The 20,189-nt window shown below is 39.5% G+C and overlaps 13 protein-coding genes across 13 annotated transcripts; all 13 read left to right on the forward strand.

Annotated features, from left to right (window-relative positions):
• Positions 1-2,843: 2,843 nt before the first annotated feature.
• TM35_000481020 (amino acid transporter) lies at positions 2,844-4,286 on the forward strand (the record flags this gene model as incomplete). The annotated part of the gene is made up of 1 exon (XM_029030438.1): positions 2,844-4,286. The coding sequence occupies one exon, from the start codon at positions 2,844-2,846 to the stop codon at positions 4,284-4,286; it is 1,443 nt and encodes a 480-aa protein (XP_028878207.1).
• A 444-nt stretch (positions 4,287-4,730) lies between these two features.
• Positions 4,731-5,261, forward strand: TM35_000481030 (uncharacterized protein; the record flags this gene model as incomplete). The annotated part of the gene is made up of 1 exon (XM_029030439.1): positions 4,731-5,261. The coding sequence occupies one exon, from the start codon at positions 4,731-4,733 to the stop codon at positions 5,259-5,261; it is 531 nt and encodes a 176-aa protein (XP_028878208.1).
• A 184-nt stretch (positions 5,262-5,445) lies between these two features.
• On the forward strand, positions 5,446-6,543 carry TM35_000481040 (putative RNA polymerase II; the record flags this gene model as incomplete). The annotated part of the gene is made up of 1 exon (XM_029030440.1): positions 5,446-6,543. The coding sequence occupies one exon, from the start codon at positions 5,446-5,448 to the stop codon at positions 6,541-6,543; it is 1,098 nt and encodes a 365-aa protein (XP_028878209.1).
• A 365-nt stretch (positions 6,544-6,908) lies between these two features.
• On the forward strand, positions 6,909-8,195 carry TM35_000481050 (putative centromere/microtubule binding protein cbf5; the record flags this gene model as incomplete). Its single annotated transcript, XM_029030441.1, has 1 exon — positions 6,909-8,195. One exon carries the CDS (start codon positions 6,909-6,911, stop codon positions 8,193-8,195), a length of 1,287 nt encoding a protein of 428 aa, XP_028878210.1.
• Positions 8,196-8,480: 285 nt separating this feature from the next.
• TM35_000481060 (ATP synthase F1 subunit gamma protein) lies at positions 8,481-9,401 on the forward strand (the record flags this gene model as incomplete). The annotated part of the gene is made up of 1 exon (XM_029030442.1): positions 8,481-9,401. One exon carries the CDS (start codon positions 8,481-8,483, stop codon positions 9,399-9,401), a length of 921 nt encoding a protein of 306 aa, XP_028878211.1.
• A 284-nt stretch (positions 9,402-9,685) lies between these two features.
• TM35_000481070 (40S ribosomal protein S6) lies at positions 9,686-10,438 on the forward strand (the record flags this gene model as incomplete). The annotated part of the gene is made up of 1 exon (XM_029030443.1): positions 9,686-10,438. The coding sequence occupies one exon, from the start codon at positions 9,686-9,688 to the stop codon at positions 10,436-10,438; it is 753 nt and encodes a 250-aa protein (XP_028878212.1).
• A 232-nt stretch (positions 10,439-10,670) lies between these two features.
• On the forward strand, positions 10,671-11,246 carry TM35_000481080 (vacuolar ATP synthase; the record flags this gene model as incomplete). The annotated part of the gene is made up of 1 exon (XM_029030444.1): positions 10,671-11,246. One exon carries the CDS (start codon positions 10,671-10,673, stop codon positions 11,244-11,246), a length of 576 nt encoding a protein of 191 aa, XP_028878213.1.
• Positions 11,247-11,455: 209 nt separating this feature from the next.
• On the forward strand, positions 11,456-12,031 carry TM35_000481090 (vacuolar ATP synthase; the record flags this gene model as incomplete). Its single annotated transcript, XM_029030445.1, has 1 exon — positions 11,456-12,031. One exon carries the CDS (start codon positions 11,456-11,458, stop codon positions 12,029-12,031), a length of 576 nt encoding a protein of 191 aa, XP_028878214.1.
• Positions 12,032-12,228: 197 nt separating this feature from the next.
• Positions 12,229-13,620, forward strand: TM35_000481100 (putative GPI transamidase component GAA1; the record flags this gene model as incomplete). Its single annotated transcript, XM_029030446.1, has 1 exon — positions 12,229-13,620. One exon carries the CDS (start codon positions 12,229-12,231, stop codon positions 13,618-13,620), a length of 1,392 nt encoding a protein of 463 aa, XP_028878215.1.
• A 696-nt stretch (positions 13,621-14,316) lies between these two features.
• On the forward strand, positions 14,317-15,054 carry TM35_000481110 (proteasome subunit alpha 5; the record flags this gene model as incomplete). Its single annotated transcript, XM_029030447.1, has 1 exon — positions 14,317-15,054. One exon carries the CDS (start codon positions 14,317-14,319, stop codon positions 15,052-15,054), a length of 738 nt encoding a protein of 245 aa, XP_028878216.1.
• A 297-nt stretch (positions 15,055-15,351) lies between these two features.
• Positions 15,352-16,455, forward strand: TM35_000481120 (peroxin 14; the record flags this gene model as incomplete). The annotated part of the gene is made up of 1 exon (XM_029030448.1): positions 15,352-16,455. One exon carries the CDS (start codon positions 15,352-15,354, stop codon positions 16,453-16,455), a length of 1,104 nt encoding a protein of 367 aa, XP_028878217.1.
• A 240-nt stretch (positions 16,456-16,695) lies between these two features.
• On the forward strand, positions 16,696-18,987 carry TM35_000481130 (uncharacterized protein; the record flags this gene model as incomplete). Its single annotated transcript, XM_029030449.1, has 1 exon — positions 16,696-18,987. One exon carries the CDS (start codon positions 16,696-16,698, stop codon positions 18,985-18,987), a length of 2,292 nt encoding a protein of 763 aa, XP_028878218.1.
• Positions 18,988-19,512: 525 nt separating this feature from the next.
• On the forward strand, positions 19,513-19,992 carry TM35_000481140 (uncharacterized protein; the record flags this gene model as incomplete). The annotated part of the gene is made up of 1 exon (XM_029030450.1): positions 19,513-19,992. One exon carries the CDS (start codon positions 19,513-19,515, stop codon positions 19,990-19,992), a length of 480 nt encoding a protein of 159 aa, XP_028878219.1.
• Between the last annotated feature and the right edge of the window lie 197 nt (positions 19,993-20,189).

A 20,189-nucleotide genomic window follows, 5' to 3' on the forward strand; every position in this document is an offset into this window, starting at 1 on the left:
AGAGAAAACCACTGCAAGAGAGGCGACAGTGCAACAGACAACACACACTTTCGTCTCTGCATTGCCTCAATACTACTCCTCTCATCATCATCACCATCAGTCTGCAATAAAGTGAAAAAGAACATCAACACTGACTATTCACAAAAAGAGCAACATAAACTTTATTTCATTTTGCATCACACCCTGTGTGCAAGAAAACACAACCCAAGTGAAAAATAAAAACTACACCAAAGGAGTTACACCATCGTAGAGCGGCAACTAGAAGGTAACAAAACCACAGTCATAGCTAACCAGAAAAAAAAAAAACCCTGAAAAGATCCCCTGGTAGGGGGCTCCATCTCGTCAAGTTACAACCCTCTCGAGTAGGCAATCCAACCCTGTACAGCAAGAGGAATATATTGGTATAATACACACTGCAATACCTTCTCCCAGGTCTCTAAAACCCCAAGAAAAGGAAAAAAATAACAAGTAACAACTTACAAATAGGAAAGGGTATCTCTTTTCTTTTTTTTCCCCTCGTATTCCTTGCAATCATATCCATCATGTCCTCAAGGTCCACCACCAAAGAGGAACACCCAAAATCAAAAATAAATACCCACCCACCCACTCCAAAGACACAACAACAACATTGTCAATCAAGCAGTTCAATTATCCAATAACGACAGAACACACTAACACAGCATTGGAGTTCCTTACACTAACGTCTCTTCAAAGGCATCAAAGGGAGACAACCAACAACAGACAACCAAATGCTTGAGTGGACACGACCCTCTGCAGAAAATCCAATAAATTCACACTCAGTAACTCTGTGGATTGAGTACCACCTGCTTGGTGAGAGAGCATTATGAAATATCTCAACACTTCCTTGGGTTGTGTTGCAGTGCTTTGTAGCGTGGATACCATTCTCCACACTAATGCCTCCCTCAGTCATCCACTTTTTTTTTCAAATATTTATCCTTGATAATCATTCAAAAAGATGTGTCCTCCCCTCTCACAAAGTCCATTGCAGGGTCGAACACCATTAAAACGAGGCAATAGATCACAAGGAATGTTCTGTTCAAATATGGTCATAACACCAGGAACTTGACAAAAGCAATGCCTACCACACGGATACATCACGTTTCCTTTTTCCCTTTTCCAACGTTCGGATATTGCGGTATTCACCCTCTGGCATCTCCCATTATCAGGGATATCTCGTGGGATTTTCTACTTGCGCACAACGCCATACTGGATCAAGATTGCGCGAACGAGATGCTGCATACAGCACTTGCTATAATTGGGCACCCCTTTGAGTGAGGAACAATGTACCTGTCTTTATCCATCTCGCAAAATTCCCGCAGCAATGGGAGCGAGATTCATTTCTAAACAGTTACCCCCTTACCGCAAATGAAGAGTGCAACCCAAGGAGGCAGGTTTAGTGAGCAGCGCAATCGTCCGGGCGAGACCCCAAGTGTGTAACGGACGCGTCTGCTCAAATAAATTCTCCTCTTTTATGTTTTGACTTATCGGAAACAAATGGGCGCCAGAGACCCCCACTTTAAATTTTGAACTTGGACACAGCGCCTTCTTAAATCAGAGAAAAGAACGGGATGAGGCGCGACAGAATATTGATAGAGAATTGTTTAGACTGTTTGAATGGAGTCATTTTCTTTTTTTTTCCGCGTGTGTGTGTGCGTGGGCCCTCATGCGAAATGCATTTCCAATAATTCAGGAATACTTCCCACTCCGTGCAAAGTTATAACTTGAATAAGGCAGTGCCTGACAGAGAGTGTGGGTACGTATACGTGGTCAAAAGTATACCGTCACAGTCAACAAAATTCTAATGATTTACTCGCGCATTAAAGTCCACATCAATGACGATCAGTGTGGATTGCTAGAAAGGGTATCCTATCCAATATTCTCCAACCATCCTCCATTTGTGCGGGCAACCGATGAAAAAAAAAAGCAGAGGTTGGGGATTCTGTCGGTCACCAAAAACAGGCAAATAATAACAAGAACATTTTTTCTTTTCCTCGTAATGTTTTTTTTTTTTTTTTTTTTGACGAAAATACGCGGACAATCGACCAGATCCCCCGTAAAAACAAGCGGGGTCAAGGAAGCATCCGGCACCTTGAACGGGGAGGAAACCCACAAGACATCAGAAGGGGAACGCGCTTAAACCGTGCACAGGCGAGCCTTCACGACGGACGTGGCGGCGGTTGGCGAGGAGGGGTCGTTTCCCGACGGGTGTTTGGGCCTCTTTTGTCCGGCGCCCGCGCCCCACCCGCACAATCTGCCGACAGAACGCCGGCGGTCGAGAAAACAGCGCCGGTGGATACCCGCGCCCCGGCCGATAGGGGAAAGGCGCCGCCCCGGGAATGGGTGGTGGGGGAGTCCCGGGGGGAGTCATTTTGGCGGGTGAGGTCGTTCCCTCCGCTCTGCTCCGGCTGCTGCTTGGTGGCGGCGCGGGGCGTTGGTTTTGCGGCGTTCATTTTATTCCTGGTGATTTCTTCTTTTTTGGTGACGCTCTGGGGAACGCCCGCGGATCATCTTATTGTGTCTTTTTTTTAAACTATTACGTTGGTTTTGTTTTGTGTTCTCTTATTGTATTGCTTCTTTTTTTGCCTTTTGTTTTTGCAGGAGGTATTACATGTGTGTGTAGGTTTTTTTTTTTTTTTATTTGATCCGATCGTACGTTCATGGTGATTCTTTTTTTTTTTTTTTTTTTTTTTTGCTTTCCTTTATGCATGATGGATACTCGTATTTTTACTATTTTTTTTTTTCCTTTGCTATTTAACATAATTACTTTTTTTGGTCACCCTATATTTTGGTATTTTTAGTTCTAATTAAAAAAAAAAGTACTCATGTCTAAGATTACCAATTCGGTCGTTCTTCCTGAGGTCTCCACAGCTGATGCTACTCCAATGGGTCTCACTGCATTTGAATACTCAATCCAATGTGGTGATGAAAAACAGTATGAGAGATCTCCGTCTGAACTGGATGATATTGAGTGTAGATGTAGCAATGCTCCTGATGAAATAGAAGATTCTACAGATGACGGGGAAGTTATAATTCGAGAAAATGTAAACGTTTTCAAATGTGCTTTTAATATATTTAAAGGAAATGTTGGCAGTGCAGTTTTTCTCTTGCCAACGTTTTACAAGGATGCGGGCTACATAATTTCACCAATAATTGGTCTGGCTATTGGTTCTTGTGTGGTGGATTGTTCCCTACAACTTGTACGTGCCAAACACATGATAAACAGGAAGAAGGTAATGAACTATTCTCAAGTTTGTGAATTTGTACTGGGTCTTCCTTTTCGTTATGTGCTCCTTGTGGCTTTACTTTTAACGCAATTTGGTTTTTGCCTATTATATTTGCAGCTTTTTGGAGATTCCATGTTGCATCTTGTGCCTCGTTTTTCAGGTGATGAATATGTTTGGATGACAGCAATGTTTGTTGCTGTTTTTCCCATTATATTTTTCATCGATAATCTCTCATTTCTTGCATTTATATCTATGGTTGCTACTGTTTGTGTGTTTTTCGCGCTTATTACTACGATTGTGCAGACTTTTGTGAAACTTCACAATGACGGTATAGAACCAAGTGCCACTTCATTGGGTAACGACATACCTTTTGGTTGGTTTAACAATATGGCTAACAGCATGATGCTTCTCGAAGGTATTGGAGTTGTTTTACCTGTGGAAAATGCATGCAATAACAAAAAACGTTTTCCTCTTATGCTTGCTATTGTACTCTACCTGGTGGTTGGATGGTATTTACTCTACGGATTAACTGGATATCTTGCCTACGGTGATAATCTTAAGATATCGTTAGTTGATGCCCTTCCTAAGAATACCCTTTCTACTGTTGTACGTGTGGCATTTACTGTAAATATATTTTGTACATATCCCATTTTATTTATGCCTGGGATTTTGCAGCTTGATTCATTTTTGGGATGGCCTTCACGTTCCTTAAAGGGAATCCTTTTGCGGATTGGTATAAGCCTTATTATTTACGGTATTGCGATGGGGGTAGGATCTGGTGCGGTAAATACCGTTGTTGCCTTTATTGGAGCTCTTCCAGCTACTGTCATGATTATGATACTACCTCCTCTACTTGTCTTCTCTGTAGAAGGTAGCGTGGAGGATCCTGAGGCCCCTCGAATGACATGGAAGTACTGGCGACGAAATCTTTTTGGAAGACGTCTGACTTTTGCCCGAGCACGTTCCTACCTTTACATTTGCTGTGGAATCGTCATTATGGTTGTGGGGACGTTCAGCATTGTAAAAGGTCTGGTACAGTAAATGAAAATTGTCATTTTTTTTTTTTCCTGTTTTCTCCCGTTCCCTTTTTTTTTATCCTTTTTTCTTCTTTTTCAATCAGAAAAAAACTTGGTTTTTTGTACTTTTTTGTTTTTATTAATATTTATTAGAGAAAATTTTGATGAACGACTTGTTTTTTTTTTTTTTCTCTTCTTTTCTATGTCTTATTATGAGTTTTTTCTTTTTTTTTTTCTGCTGCCTGGTGGTATCAATTCGCACCAGGTCGCAAGTGAAAGTAAAAGGAAATCTATTTATTTTCTTTTTTTTTTAATATCTCTATAATGATTATATATATATATATATTATTTATTTATTTATGTTTATATATATAATGTATGTTTATACATTTTTTTTTGTTTCTTTTTTTTTTATTTTTGTGTTGTTTTTTTTTTCTTAATTTTTTCTTCTTTTTTGTGAAGCTTAGAAATGAGCTCAGATGAAGCACGTCGTCATGGTTTTCGACTGACTAAAAAGGAATTAGAAGATCGGCGGAAGTCTGAAAAAATTCGAAAATGGAATGAGAGACTGGATCGAGAGGATATAGTAAAGCTAAGAGCAGAGCTGGATTCACTTAATCGAGCTACTTTTTTGGCTCCGCATCAATGTGAGAGAAAAAGGTTGGTGGAGCGTTTGATAAGGGATCTTGAGCGTAGAAATTGTAATGATTCTGTTTCTGCGAGTAAACCTCAAGAAGAGTCTTTGGATCGTGAGCAAAGTGTTTGTAGTTCTTCTTCAGAAGATTGTGATAATCTATTTGTTAGTACAATTACTGAATCAACTGTAATGGATGGATTTCCGACAAAGGCCGATCAGATTTTGCCGAGATCATTACGTAAAAGGCAGAAGGAAGATGTGGTTGACGACAGGTATCGAAAACGGATCCGGAATGCCGAAGATGCTTTGCTTTCTAGTAATACTGTTGGGGATAATCTTGAGGAATTTTTCGATTCTCTGTAGTTTTATTGTTATTATTATTATTTTTATTATTATTATTTTTATTCATTTGATATCTTTGCTTTTTTTTTTTTTCATTTTTTCGCGCCGATAAAATTGCTTTTTTTTCTTTGGATTAAATTTGCATTGCAAGGGTAGACTCTCATTATTTTTTTTTTCCTCCTAAAAAAAAAAAAAAATACCAAATATGTCTTTTTCTTCGAGGCTCAGTTCTTTGCTACTGACACGCAAAGATCATGCCCGATTTCTTCAAAATCGAGTATGGTTACAAGGTATTTTAGAGGATTTTTCACTGGAAGGTGTTCTTGATATTCCACGCGTAGGTACAACTCCTTGTGTAATGATTTATGGATCAAGTGTGGCCGGTACTGCATTTCAAGACGGCGATGCTGATTATGCTATTGTTTTCCCTTCAAAGACATCTATTAATGATTTTTCAAAATTAGAAAAGTTAACATTATCGCCATCTAATTTTCTTGAGATTAGGCGTGAATATCATCAAAGGGTTTTGTCTTCTATTTTACAACATATCGTGAAACGTGATCTCTCTGTTGATTTAAAGCATGAACAAATATTTACCGCTCGTATCCCCATTATTCGTCTAAAGAAAATAAAAAAATCTGAATCTGAAGATATTCGCTTTGATATTTCTCTCTCATTAGATGGCCTTAGGAACTCATTATTGCTTCGATTATACATGGAATCTGATCCGCGTCTTAGGGCGGGTGTTTTGTGTGCAAAGAAGTGGGGTCGTTCTAAAGGGATTCTTGATGCTCGACGAGGATGGATTTCCCCTTACGCGTTAACTGTTATGTATATATTTTACATGCAGACTACTAAAAGAACAGTTTCTGTAATAAATGAAACTGATGTTGACAGTAAACTTTTTCCTATTGCGACACAACTCTCAGATACAACTGGTACTTGTTGCTCAGAGTTTATTGATGTCCTTCCTTGTAGAGATGCGAAGGTATCTGATGTGTTAGAAGATCTACGAGGATTTTTTAGTTTTTTTGGTGATTGCACTAAATTTGATTTTGATATTGATGTTGTTGATATTAGGACAAAAGATAAGTGGTTATCAAAGGAAAAATGGCTTGAGGAGATGAAAAAGTTTTCAGAGAAAGAGAGATGGGAGCTTTTGGGTTACGAGACAATCATGGTGCGTGATCCCTTTGAGTCGCACAATCTTGGACGAAGTGTAGATTTTTTCCGAGCTGAAGACATTCGAGAGGCATTCCGCTTGGCATCACAGAATAATTGCGAAGAATTGGTGAATTTGTGATCCTCTTTTTTTTTGTGTGATTAACGTCGAATAACTCATATTTGAGTTTGACGTTGGAAAGAGAATTATTCAAAAAAAAAAAAAAATGAATAGATCACTGTGTATGTGTGTGTCTGTGTTTAGTTTTGTTATATATATTTGGCAGATAAGGAAAATGGGAACAAAGATCTTTCGTTTTCCCTTGTTCCTATGGAATGTGATTTAGGTCTCCATATTTCTTTTTTTTTTTCTTTCTCTTTCTCTTTCTCTTTCTCTTTCTCTCCCTCTGCATGTTTATATATATATATATATATATATATACCTCATTTCCACAATTTTAGCATTGGGAGGAATAAGGAGGGAATTCTTGGGCAAGAATATCATTCATGAGCAGCAAAAAACTCGGGGAACTTCAACGCAGTGAGGAATTTCGCATTCCCCAGGAGGGTCAAAGTGACGAAAGTACATTATCACCAGAACAATGGCCTCTTTTATTGAAAAATTATGATAAAATGAATGTTCGTTCTTCGCACTTCACTGTTTTGGATTGTGGATGGTCTCCTCTCAGGAGACCTCTAAAGGAATACGTAAAATATGGTATGATTAATCTTGATAAACCATCTAATCCTAGTTCTCACGAGGTTGTATCGTGGATTAAGCGTATTTTGAAGTGTGAGAAAACTGGACATGCAGGTACACTGGATCCCAAGGTGACTGGAGCACTCATTATATGCATTGATCGTGCAACACGTTTGGTTAAATCGCAACAAAACGCTGGAAAAACCTACGTTGGTGTTTTGCGCCTTCATGATTCTGTGAGTGAGAAAAAGGTTGTTGCCGCTCTTCAACGTCTTACGGGACCTTGCTTTCAGCGACCTCCTTTAATTGCAGCAGTAAAACGTCAGCTTCGTATTCGAAATATTTATTCCAATCGTCTTATTGAGTATGATAAACATCGTCACCTTGCCGTATTTGAAACTCATTGTGAAGCTGGTACCTATATTCGAACACTTTGTGTGCATCTCGGTCTGATACTTGGTGCGGGTGGACACATGGAAGAACTTCGTCGTATTCGTACCGGAGTAATAAGTGAAGATGATCACGTTTCAACAATGCATGACGTGCTCGATGCACAATGGCTTTATGAAAATGAGAAGGATGAATCCTACTTGCGCCGTGTTATTCTCCCTTGTGAATACCTTCTTACGAATTACAAACGGATAGTTGTGAAGGATTCAGCTGTAAATGCTGTATGCTACGGTGCCAAACTTATGATTCCTGGATTATCTCGCTTTGATAATGGAATTGAGAGAGATGATCTTGTTGTTTTGATCTCCACTAAAGGTGAAGCTATTGCACTCGCATATGCTGAGATGTCAACATCACAGATGGCATCTGTTGATCATGGTATTGTGGCACGAAGCAAACGTGTCATAATGGACCGTGACACATACCCAAGAAGGTGGGGACTTGGTCCAATTGCTGTAAAGAAGCGATCAATGATGAAAGATGGTCTTTTGGACAAGTATGGTCGCCCTCAAGCGAACACCCCATCGGATTGGTACTACGTCGACTACGGTGGTGTTAAAACTAACGCAGAGGGCGTTCAGTATGGTGAAGCCCCAAGAAAGTCTGCGAAGCGCCCAAGGGTTGCAGAAGACGACTCTGAGTAAAAAAGAAAAAATAACAATAATAAAGATAAAAATAATATGCGTTAATGAAAAGCCTTTGGATTCTGTCATGAAGTCATTGAGATTCCTAAAAGTAACCCAAAAGGCGATTCTTTGTTTTTTTTTTTTTTTGTTTTTCAGTTTTACAAGAAAACAATAATTAAGTAAATAGGTGTTTGTATCTTTCATTATTTTTTTCATTAAAGTTGACTTTCATATTTTTTTTTTTTCGATTTCTTTTTTTTAATTTAATATTATCTTTATCTTTATAGATTTTGCGAAGAAACAATGTCTGGAAAACTTCGTCTTTACAAGGAAAAGCTTGAGGGGTACAACCGCTTCTACTCGATCGTTAAAACGATCAAAATGGTTACCTTGGCGAAGTACAGGACGGCGCAAACTCGTGTAAGAACACGTGATTTTACACTTCGCTATACTGAGAAGGCATTCAGCAAGCCCCATGCAAATGAGAGGGAGGCTATAGCCTCTGCTAAGAACGCTTTGGTATACATTCCAATCACTACAAATCGAGGTTCTTGTGGAGCTCTAAACAGTAATACTATACGGTGTATTGATTCTATTGCCTCGAGCAAAATGGTTCTGATGCCCGTTGGTAAACGTGGAATTGATTCGCTGTTCAAGCTTTATCCCAGCGAGTTCAAATATGGTATTATTAACGATATGAAGGAGGCGATGCACTTTGCTTATGCGACCTACATCTGGGAGAACGCTCACGCTGTTGTCGAGGATGCAGACCGCTATCAAGTCATTTTTCATCGTTTTGTCTCTGCAGGTGTTCAAAAACACGCTATATATAATATTCCAGCATATGAGAAATGGAAGGAAGATCTTGCTGATGCTGCTAGTACCGACAACCAAAAAAGCCGTTACTTGTTTGCTAATGCTCTGCAAAATGAGGAAGAACAGTTTATCCGAGATTTCTATGATTTTCATGCCTCACTTGCAATTCTGAATGCTGTCGCAGAGAATGAACTCTCTGAACAAGCTGCACGTTTGGTTGCTGTTGAAGGTCAGTTGACGAATATCAGCTCTTTGAAACAGCGAACCAGCTCATTGTATAACAAGACACGACAATTTGGTATCACTGCAGCACTTATTGAGATTCTTTCTGCTATGAGTTCTCTAGAGGGAAGTACAACGAAGGGCGTTCAGCGCAACAACTTCTGGGAAGGAGGAAGAATAAAGTAGGAGTAATGAATGGAACACATTTGATAGGTATCATTCGCTAGAGTAGGGGTGAAACGTAGGTAGGCAACGCATGCGTAGCGCTGGCGTGTTCGTCGTTATATTTGATTTGTAGGTGTGACTTCTGTATTTATCAGTTGGTTCATTTCCTCTATATATTGTGATTCCCTCTTTTTTATTTTAAAATTTGTTTTTATTTTTGATTTTTGTTTCTGAATACTACTGTTTCTTCTTTTGCTCTGACTTTTGTATAAAAAAAAATAATTAATAATAATAGGGGGCTCCAAATGAAGCTTAACATCGCATACCCGCGGAATGGCACGGTAAAGCAGTTTGAGGTGACCGACGATGTTCTTCGTCGTGTTAACCTTGGCGATTACCGTTTGGGAAACTCCGTCGACGGTGCTATTTTTGGTGCTGCATTTAAGGGATACACCTTTAAGCTACGTGGTGGTTCTGACAAGGAAGGATTTCCCATGGTTCAGGGTGTGATGGCTCCAAGCCGTGTTCCCCTCCTTGTAAAGCGTGGCGCCGTTGGATTTAACGCCTTCCGTGGATACCAGGGAGAGCGCCGCCGAAAGTCTCTCCGTGGCTGCATTTTAGCCCATGATATTGCCGTTCTTAACGTCATTATCGAGAAGCTTGGCGAACAACCTATTGAAGGCGTAACAGATGTTTCTCTTCCACGTCGCTTGGGTCCCAAGCGTGCGAACAACATTCGCAAACTTTTTAACCTCTCTCGCGATGACGACGTCCGAAAGTACGTTGTTCGCCGAAAGGTCTCAAAGGAAGGCAAGAAGGACCGGTTTAAGGCTCCAAAGGTTCAGCGTCTGATCACACCTGCGATTAGGGCTCGCCGTGCCAAGAAGGTTAAGGTCGCAATGGAGAAGGTTCGCAAGTCCGCTGAGGAGCGTAGGGAATACCTGCGGTTGATTGGCTCTCGTCGCCGCGCAGCTCGTCAGCGCAAGACTGCCAGCCGTCACGACCACAAGGTTGCCGCGCAGAAGGTAGAGGTTGCCGTATTCAAGGCAAAGAAGTAAGACTTCATGGATTACCCTCGTGTTTTTATTTTTTTATTTTCATTTCTCTTTTTACACTGATAAACGTCCTTTATTATGTCATCTCTTTTAAAGAGATGTTTGTTGAGTTGCATCCCATACATGTGTAAAAAAAAAAAAAAAAAAAAAAACGAGAAGGAAAGGATTGGGCAAATGTATTTTTTTTTTCTTTTTGTTTTTCTAGTTCTTGTTCTTTGCTTAGGGTTCTCGGACTATGAAATCCCAGAGTGTGGCATTCCTTGCTGGTGGCGCTCTTGTCGCCGCCGGGACTGCAGCCGCTGCAGTATCATGTGCCGATGTATACCCGCAGTCAGCCTCTTTTTTTGGTTCAATGGGATGTGCCTCGGCACTGATTTTCGCTAATCTTGGCTCAGCCTACGGTACAGCCAAGTCTGGTGTAGGTGTGGCTCATCTTGGTATCCTTCATGCTGAACGAATTATGCGTGGTATTGTGCCTGTTGTTATGGCTGGTATTCTTGGTATCTATGGACTGATTGTTTCTGTAATTATCAACAACAACATCAAGACTGAACCACAGTCCTACTCAGCATTTTCTGGATATCTGCATTTTGGTGCTGGCCTGGCTGCTGGATTGTCTTCTCTAGCTGCAGGATTGTCTATTGGAATTGCTGGCGATGCCGCAGTTCGTGCGTACGGTAAACAGGAAAAGATATTTGTGGCCATGATTCTCATGTTGATTTTCGCAGAAGCGCTTGGACTCTACGGGCTTATTATCGCGCTTCTTATGAATAACACTGCCAATAAGGTAAATTATGGTACATGCCAGTAGGGTATGTAAAAGTACTGTTAAGGTTTTTTTTATTTTTATTTTGTATGGAGGTGTGTAAAAAATATTTACTTTAGTTATTGTTTTTTTCTTTTTTTTTTGTTATATTTATTTTTTTTTTTTTGTCGTGTTTTTCAAAATGTTTTTCTTCCCTTGAGTTTGGTCTCATAACAACGAAAGTAAGAAGAAAAAGAAAGTAATTTTCGCAAATTATGAAATCCCAGAGTGTGGCATTCCTTGCTGGTGGCGCTCTTGTCGCCGCCGGGACTGCAGCCGCTGCAGTATCATGTGCCGATGTATACCCGCAGTCAGCCTCTTTTTTTGGTTCAATGGGATGTGCCTCGGCACTGATTTTCGCTAATCTTGGCTCAGCCTACGGTACAGCCAAGTCTGGTGTAGGTGTGGCTCATCTTGGTATCCTTCATGCTGAACGAATTATGCGTGGTATTGTGCCTGTTGTTATGGCTGGTATTCTTGGTATCTATGGACTGATTGTTTCTGTAATTATCAACAACAACATCAAGACTGAACCACAGTCCTACTCAGCATTTTCTGGATATCTGCATTTTGGTGCTGGCCTGGCTGCTGGATTGTCTTCTCTAGCTGCAGGATTGTCTATTGGAATTGCTGGCGATGCCGCAGTTCGTGCGTACGGTAAACAGGAAAAGATATTTGTGGCCATGATTCTCATGTTGATTTTCGCAGAAGCGCTTGGACTCTACGGGCTTATTATCGCGCTTCTTATGAATAACACTGCCAATAAGGTAAATTATGGTACATGCCAGTAGGGTTTTAATTGGTTTTAGTAGGATAGTTAGTGGAAAGAAGTTTTGTTACCTATGTGAATTTATCGCTTAGTGAATGACCTGGATTTATTTTCAATTTTTTTTTGGAGAATGATATTCACTTTCGTTTTTTTTTTTTCTTTTTTTTGCCTTGATATCTGTGTTGATTATAGAAGCATTATTCTCTTTATTAATAGGTGATGCGTCGTTCCCGTTTGGTTGGTATTCTTGAAAAACGTGGAGGTCATATTGCTCCTTTTCTGCTGTTGGTGGGATTGATCCTAATAGGAGGTATACCAGCTATAAAGCCAAGGCGTAACTTTATTGATGAGAGTGCTGTTAGTATTGGAGAAATTCCAGTACTGATCTCTTTATCTGATATGTCCCATCCTGATACTACAGTGCATCAAAGTCACCGTATTGTTCACGGTCGCCGTTCTGTGGGCTCAGAAATAATCGCTATTTATGTCAATAAGGCTGAAAAAGCCTCTGTTATTCTAGGAAATGCATTAATTGCTGTTCTTAGGAAAAGGGAAAATATGGCCTGTGATACACATTTCTATTTTGTTGCTAATACTGATAAAGATTGGCCGATTCCAAATTCATTTGTTCGTTCAGCACTTGTTATCAATGTTTCTTCTTTAAATACACGCAATTTATGTTTCGGTGTCTATGGTAAGAACGGAATGCAACCCAACCAGGATCTCTTCAATGTGGCAGTTTCAATGGCAAAGGAATGGGGTTTGAAAGTTGATGTTTTATGTCAAAATCCATATACTACGTATTCTTTGAGTCGATCAATGTATGAACATTATATTACAGCTCTACAAACAGCTTTAATCGCTCCTCAATACCCTCAGCCATGGCATAGTTTTAGATCTCACGGTATTAGTTCTCTCTCTATTAGTACTGTAAAATCTGATGAAAATTATAATAGATCCGATGCTTTTTCTATGGTTGCAATGCTTGAACAAATTATTGCAACACTAAGCTACTTGGACGAACGGTTTCATCATTCTACATCTGTATGGGTTCCTCTGAGTGTAACCCATTATATTGAGTATGATATTGCGCAATTTGGTATTATGTTACTTGTAGCATCTCTTCTTTCTACAGGATATTCTATATATAAGGTAAAAGGTCTCAATCTTTCTCCATATGTGATGATAATATGGATAACTCCTTTTATTGTTTCAATTGCAACAGAATGGTTCGAAACTTTGGGCTTTTTTTTAAGTAGTATTTTACTGCTGATAATCTTGAGTACGTTTGACTGGGATTTGTCTTGGTTGACAATAAATGCTGTGGTGCTCTGTCTTCTTATTATTCTTCAGCCAGCTGCCGGTCTTATCATGGGTTCAGGAGTTGCTTTACAGTTACTCTTTCTCCATGTAAAGTGTCAGAATGTTATGTTGCTAGCCCTGGGTTCCTTATGCTCATGGGCAATCTTTTTTTATTTTGTACATGTGCTTAACCTGCGAGGTTATGATATACATACAACGGGAGGCATTTATCTCTCATTTTTTGTGTACCCTAACGCTCTGTGGGTTTCCAGTCGATTGATTAGATCAATCGTGTATTATAAGGGTTAAACTGTATTACACTTGATGTATATCATTTATAGTTTGCTTGTTCATTTTATTTTATTTTATTTTTTTATTTATTTTTTTATTTTCTTCTAATTGAAAAAAAATTATGGTTCTCTTCTCAAAAATTCATTTTATTACTTTTGCTTTCCCTGTTTCTTTTCTTTTCTTTTCTTTTTAAAAAATAAAGCTAACCCCAAGTTGCAATGTCGAAGCGTACAATCAAGATGGGCGTCATGGGACGCTACGGTGCCCGCTATGGTGCGAACCCAAGGAAGCGTGCCAAGAAGCTCGAAATCTCGCAGCACGCGAGGCATTTCTGCTCTTTCTGCGGTAAGTTTGCCTTCCGCCGAAAGGCTGTTGGCATCTGGCGCTGTGATGGCTGCAGCAAGACAATGGCGGGTGGTGCCTACACACTGAGCACACCTAACAACAGCACAGTCCGTTCTACTGTGCGTCGCCTTCGTGAACTGAAGTAGGGTTAGCAAAGGAGAGGTGTTTTTATTATTATTATTATTATTATTGTTTTCTTATTTCCATGTTGTGGTTGTCTCTTTTTTTATACAGCGATACCATTTTCCCATTTCATCTTGATGTTCATATACATACGGTTTTTCTTTGTACCTACTACTATCTTTTTTTTCCCCCTTTTTCTTCTCTTTCTTAGTTTTTATTTGCAGTCGTTGTCGTTATTAGATTATAATGTTTTCTTCCAAATCCGAGTATGACAGGGGTGTCAATACCTTTAGCCCTGAAGGGCGAATTTTTCAAATTGAGTACGCCATTGAGGCAATCAAGTTGGGCAGCACAAGTCTGGGTATTCAGACTCCTGATGCGGTTATCATTGCTGCTGAGAAACGAATTCCCTCCACACTGGTCGATCCCTCCAGCATGAATAAGATTCTAGAGATTGACTATCACATTGGTACTGTGTTAAGTGGCATGGTTGCAGATGCACGAATTCTCGTTGAGCATGCTCGTGTGGAGGCTCAAAATCATCGTTTTACTTACGATGAACCCATGTGTGTTGAGTCATGTGCATTGGCTGCGTGCGATTTATCTATCCAGTTTGGGGAAAGTGGAGGACGAAAGAAACTTATGTCCAGGCCGTTTGGTGTCTCTCTTCTTATTGCTGGTGTTGATGAAAACGGGCCGCAGCTCTGGCAAACTGATCCTAGCGGGACTTACACTCGCTATGATGCTCAGGCAATTGGGGCTGGTGCTGAAGCGGCACAAACCGTTTTCAGTGAACGTTATCACCGCAATATGACTGTTGAAGAAGCAGAAAACCTTGCTGTACAGATATTGAAACAAGTTATGGAAGAAGAATTAACAAAAAACAATATTGAAATTGCTATTGTCTCTGCTTCTACGGGGAAATTGGAAATATATGATCATGTACGAATCCAAAGCATTATTGATCGTCAGACAGAAAATTAGTAAGATGAATGAAGTGATAAGAAGAAAAAAAAAAGAAAAGCAACGAAAAGAAACCCAGCTAGTCAACATCTTAGTCATTTTCTGTCTTTCTTATAGGATTGGGGATGTGATGGATTTATTTATTTTATTTTGTGCCCTTTATTGCCTTTGTTTGATTTTTATTTTTATTTATCTTCACAGTTTCACTTCTATTTGCTAATTGCTCTTGCACTCTATGTTTTTTTTTAATTTTTATTCTTTTTACATGTCCCGAAATAGATAAAAAAAAGGGATATTATTTTAAGCCATTTAAGTAACATGAATACCAAAACGGCCTCCACACCGGACGGAGTTGAATTTCAGCAGCGGGTAGAAAATGACGAAGCAGAAAAGGTAAAGCGCGTTTCAAGCGCCGTAAAGTTTCTTCATGACCCACGGGTTCGACACACACCAATCGCCAATAAGGTGCAGTTCCTCAGGTCCAAGGGCCTGAGTACTGATGAGGTGTGTGAGGCTTTTGGAAAAGCTGGACAGTCGAATTTAATTGAAGAAGTCAAAAGAATAATGAGTCAGCAACTGCCTGATACTTCGCTACGAAATTCTGGGAACTCACAGATCTCTTCAAGGTATGAGATTGGCGATGCGACTAATTTGCCGCCGCGTCAGAATTATCTCTCAACTCATGTGGGACCACTTTATGCTCCTCAGCCACCTCCATTTCCCCAAACACATAATGAAGCGAAAGAAGTAGATTGGAGGGATTATGTTATTGGTATTGGTGCGGCATTAATAGGTGGTTTTGCTGCGTTCAAGGCATTTCAAATCTACTCACCTTATGAAATTCGACGCAAGGATGATAAAATAAGGTTAAATCATAGATATGAAACCGGGACACGACGCAAGAGGGGCGGAAAACGTGTTTCTTCGGAAAGTGATGATGAATATTCGAAACCATCCCGTGATATGGCAACGGTTCCTGTACCTGCAACACCTTTACCTAATGCCCCAACTACAGGTGGTAATCAGGAAGAAATCGCGAAACTACAAGCAGAGCTAAAGGAAACTCAGGAAGCTCTAGAAAAGGAGAAGAAAAGTAAGGCGGAACTTTCAGTTACTCTTGGAAAACTGCGTGGTCAGTTAAATACACAATCAAGAACAAACGAGAAACACGAATTAAAAATCAAAAGTCTTCAAGAAGAAATTGAGAGGTTAAATAAAGAAAGTTGTAATGAAAATGAAGTGAATAAAACAGTGGATGATGTTGCAAGTGCAACAAACATTCTCGAGACAAATGAAGATGTTGAGAAGGGGGAATCTCTTCCTCGACCATCAACACCTCCTGCCACGGATCCGAGTTCTGCTGAACAACAACAAGATTCACTACCTGTTTTGCATGCGACGGATTATGATGATGGTAATTAGACGTCTTTTTTACAAAAATCATCTCGTGTCGAATGCAATAGAGCAAAATTTGCTCTGTGTTATTTTGATATTATTTATTATTAAATTATTTATGTATTTATATATTTTATTATTATTTTTGAGGTTGCCTCATTGTGTAAGGATTAAAAAATAAAAAAAATTGCTATGTAATCTTAACACCGCCTACTCTACCTTTATTTTTTTTTTTTAACAATTACTCTTATTTTAAAGGCGCACAAGATGTCAGATCAGAAGAGACTTAAGGAAGTTACTCATTTTACATTCTCTGCAAAACAGGATAGTGACGAGAAAAGTGATGTTAGAGGGAATGTCGATGATTATGATGATGAAGAAGATAATCGTGTACATGAGGAAATCAAAACAGCAAATATAAAGAGGTTTGCTTTGGTAGATACTACTTCGGAAAGCAGTGAGCTTGCGCATACACATGATGAAAAACGTGATGAGCCTGCTCCCAGTGATAGGAGAGGTTCTTGTAATGAAAGTTTACCACATTCATTTATAAGAGAGTCTTCTTGTGTTTCACTGTCGGTTACATCAGAGATTGTTCCGTCTCTCTCCACGCGAGTAGATGAGGTGCCTCCTGAGTCAACACTGGGTTTAATGGAAAAATTCTCCTCTCTAAATGCTGAACAGGACTTTCTCAAGTCCTTGTCTTCTCACGATATACGGAAGGAGGAATTAAAAGATATATTGCAAGCATTCTCTACATTCCCAAATCATACCGTATCGAGTGAAATTGGGAATGAAAACATGGAAGTGTCTGTTTTAAAGCCTATCCATGATAATGCCCCTGATAACAAAGTAACTTCTGTTCACCCTCAACGGGTCCTCCAGAAGCGTAAGAACCCTTTAGCAGAATTGTATTATAGAGGTATTAATAGAAGAAAAAATTTAGAGGAGAATCTAAAAGCCATTAGAGAAGCTCAGGTTAAAGAACTTGAAAATTGTACGTTTCAACCAATTATTACAAAACGAGGAAGATCTGTTCGACATTCTAGTAGTCACTCTGGATACTACAGGCATAACACACACCTTCGTCAACGGCTTCTTCTTGAAACATGGAGATCTGAGAGAAATGAGCAGTGCCGTCCAATTCCTGTGATTTCTAAGGGTTCTGAAAATATAGTTCGTCGAGTTAGAGGAGGAAGTGCTCCAGTTATTCCAGCGAGTGAACGATTGTACATGGACTCGGCACGTCGTCGATGTAGAATAGAGGAGGAAGAGGAAAAACCAAAAAAACCTGTAGTCGTTCGAACCCTAGATGATGTTAAAGCTCATGTTGATGGTCTTTACTTAAGTGAGGAGAAACGTAAGCTTGCATTACAGAAACTACGTGACGAGATGGAAAAGAATACTTATCAGACACCACTTCATGTCAATTCAAAGGATGTAGTAAATCGACTTACTCAAGGTAAACCAAAGTCAAAATGTTATCACTTAGAGAACGAAGATGATGTACGTTTTAAACCTAAGCTTAGCTCTACAACGAAGGTATTAAGTGTATGCGCAAGAAAACGGAGACTAGAGAAGTGGTACCGTTTTTGGTGTCAGTACCAAAATTCAAAAGAATTACCACAATGTGCGATTTTTGAAAAAATTCGTGATGCACTACAAGGAGAAACTTTTCCAGATGGACTTTCCCTGGATGTTTTTTGTATCGCTCTAGATAAATATGAGGAAACTCATGGAACTCAGTTGTGGCATTCAATTTTGCCTCCTTCAGAGCCACACTTAAATGAAGAACTAACTTTTGTACCGAAAGTAAATCCTTATAAAAGAAAAGAGAGTTCCTCTTCAATACATCAAAGATTGTTTCAGGTGGCTAAAACAAGACAGATGGCCTCAAAGAAGAAGGATCAAATGCAGCGTGAGGCGGAATTTCTAGCAGAGGAGAAACGAAGAAAAAAACTTCAGTTATGGTCTGCTCAAAATTCAAAAGTAAAAGAAAAAACCAGAAGCGTAGGCGTTGAAATGTCACATACTACTTCTCTTCGCCGTGAGCTCACTCAAAATGCGGATTTTTCCTCTGGAGTTGGATCATCCTCATTGTCACAAGTATCTTCTTCTTCTTCTTTAGAACATATGGAACCCATTTTTGCTTCTGAACTTGTGCCTGAGAAATGTGCATTATTAAACCTTTTAAATGCTGCAGATGATTTGCGTAATTTAATAGATGAACCGAATGAAATAGATATTCACTTTTCTCCGTCTCCTTCATCTAATTTAAATGGCTTACAGACTGAAGTAAACCCTCAATCACATTCCTTTACTTCAACAGTTGAGATTGAAATGGAGGTGGAAACAGACTCTGCCGTGCCACCTGTTTTGCCATGCAAGCAACAGAAACCTAAACGCTTGACTGATATGCAGGTCTCAACTGATATCTTGCTTGAATGTGCTCTTAGTCGCCGCACGTGGTCTGCAGATGTGTCAACACGAAGGCGCGAACAGTGTGAAAATCGTCGTCGACTTAAAGAAGTAGGCAAAACGCTTTATCAGAGGATGTAGCCTGTTTTTTTATTATATTTTTTAAAGTTTTTCTCTGTTTTTTTTTTGCGTTTGTGTTTGTGTTTGTGTGTGTATATGTTTGTTGAGTCATTGAAGAAGAATGGTTTAGATTACGTGGGAATTTTAAAGAGTAGTTCGTGTAATCGTTAAACGTTGAGCACGTGACATCTAGGGGGATGCTACAGTTAAAGATAAGAAAGAAGGCCTTTCTTTCCCATACTTTTTTTTTTTTTGTTTTGCTTATATTTGTGACTTTTTTGTGAGAAAAAATTGGAAAAAAAAAGGAAGGATGGTCACTGTAACAGAAATGGAGAATCGGATTCGTTCAAATCTAGAACCAATATCTTGTAAAGTCACTGTCTTGAGTGAAGAGGATCACAAGTATAGTGTGGTCATAGTGTCCAATAAATTTAAGGATCTCCCACTTATAAAGCGACATCGTATGGTAAATGATATTTTTAAAGATGAATTGTTATCAGGGGAAATTCATGCATTGACAATATCAGCAGATCCCCCGAAATGAGAATGACGGATCAATTATTAACTCTAATTTTAGAATATTTGAACCGTTTTTCTTTTCTTATTGTTTTATTTGTCTCAAAGGGATTGAGTTATCCATGGATGGAGTGTCGCTTTTGTTGTTCAGAAACTAAGCTTGAGGAAGTGGACGGTTTCAAAGCCTGCTGCCGCTGTGTCGGAAAAATTGTTCCTTTCTGTAGAGCGGTAGTGCGTCAAGTGGTGAACGAGCTGCCCGGAAAGGGTTGGGATGTGAAGGTTATTGCAGACGAAGAGGAATGGCTAGAAGCTTTGTCCTTAGTGGTAAAGAATGAATGTGGACTTTGGGGTGAGGGAAGAAAAGCTATTGTATTTGCAATTCGTTGTAAAAAAGATGACATTACCACCTTCACTTTAGTGGATAGATTGTCAGTTCTTGCAGCGACCAGTGCAGCAATCTCACGCGTTCTGACTTCACCGAAGCAGCCTACTCGACGGAAGGGTCCTTAGTAAGGTTTATAAGACAACGTTGTGGTTGTACTTGTGTGATGTTATTGTTGTTAAAGTAGTACCCCTTTCCACAGAGACAAGGGATTGTAACACTTTTTCTCGTAATATCTTTCTCTTTCTCTCTCTCTCTCTATTATGTTCCCTTTTTTCATTTGCGTCTTTCATTCTTTTTTTTTTTTTTTTTTTTTTTTTTTCTT

The sequence above is a fragment of the Trypanosoma theileri genome, assembly GCF_002087225.1.
Source record: "Trypanosoma theileri isolate Edinburgh chromosome Unknown TM35_Tth_48_V1, whole genome shotgun sequence".
NCBI classification, from domain to species: domain Eukaryota; phylum Euglenozoa; class Kinetoplastea; order Trypanosomatida; family Trypanosomatidae; genus Trypanosoma; species Trypanosoma theileri.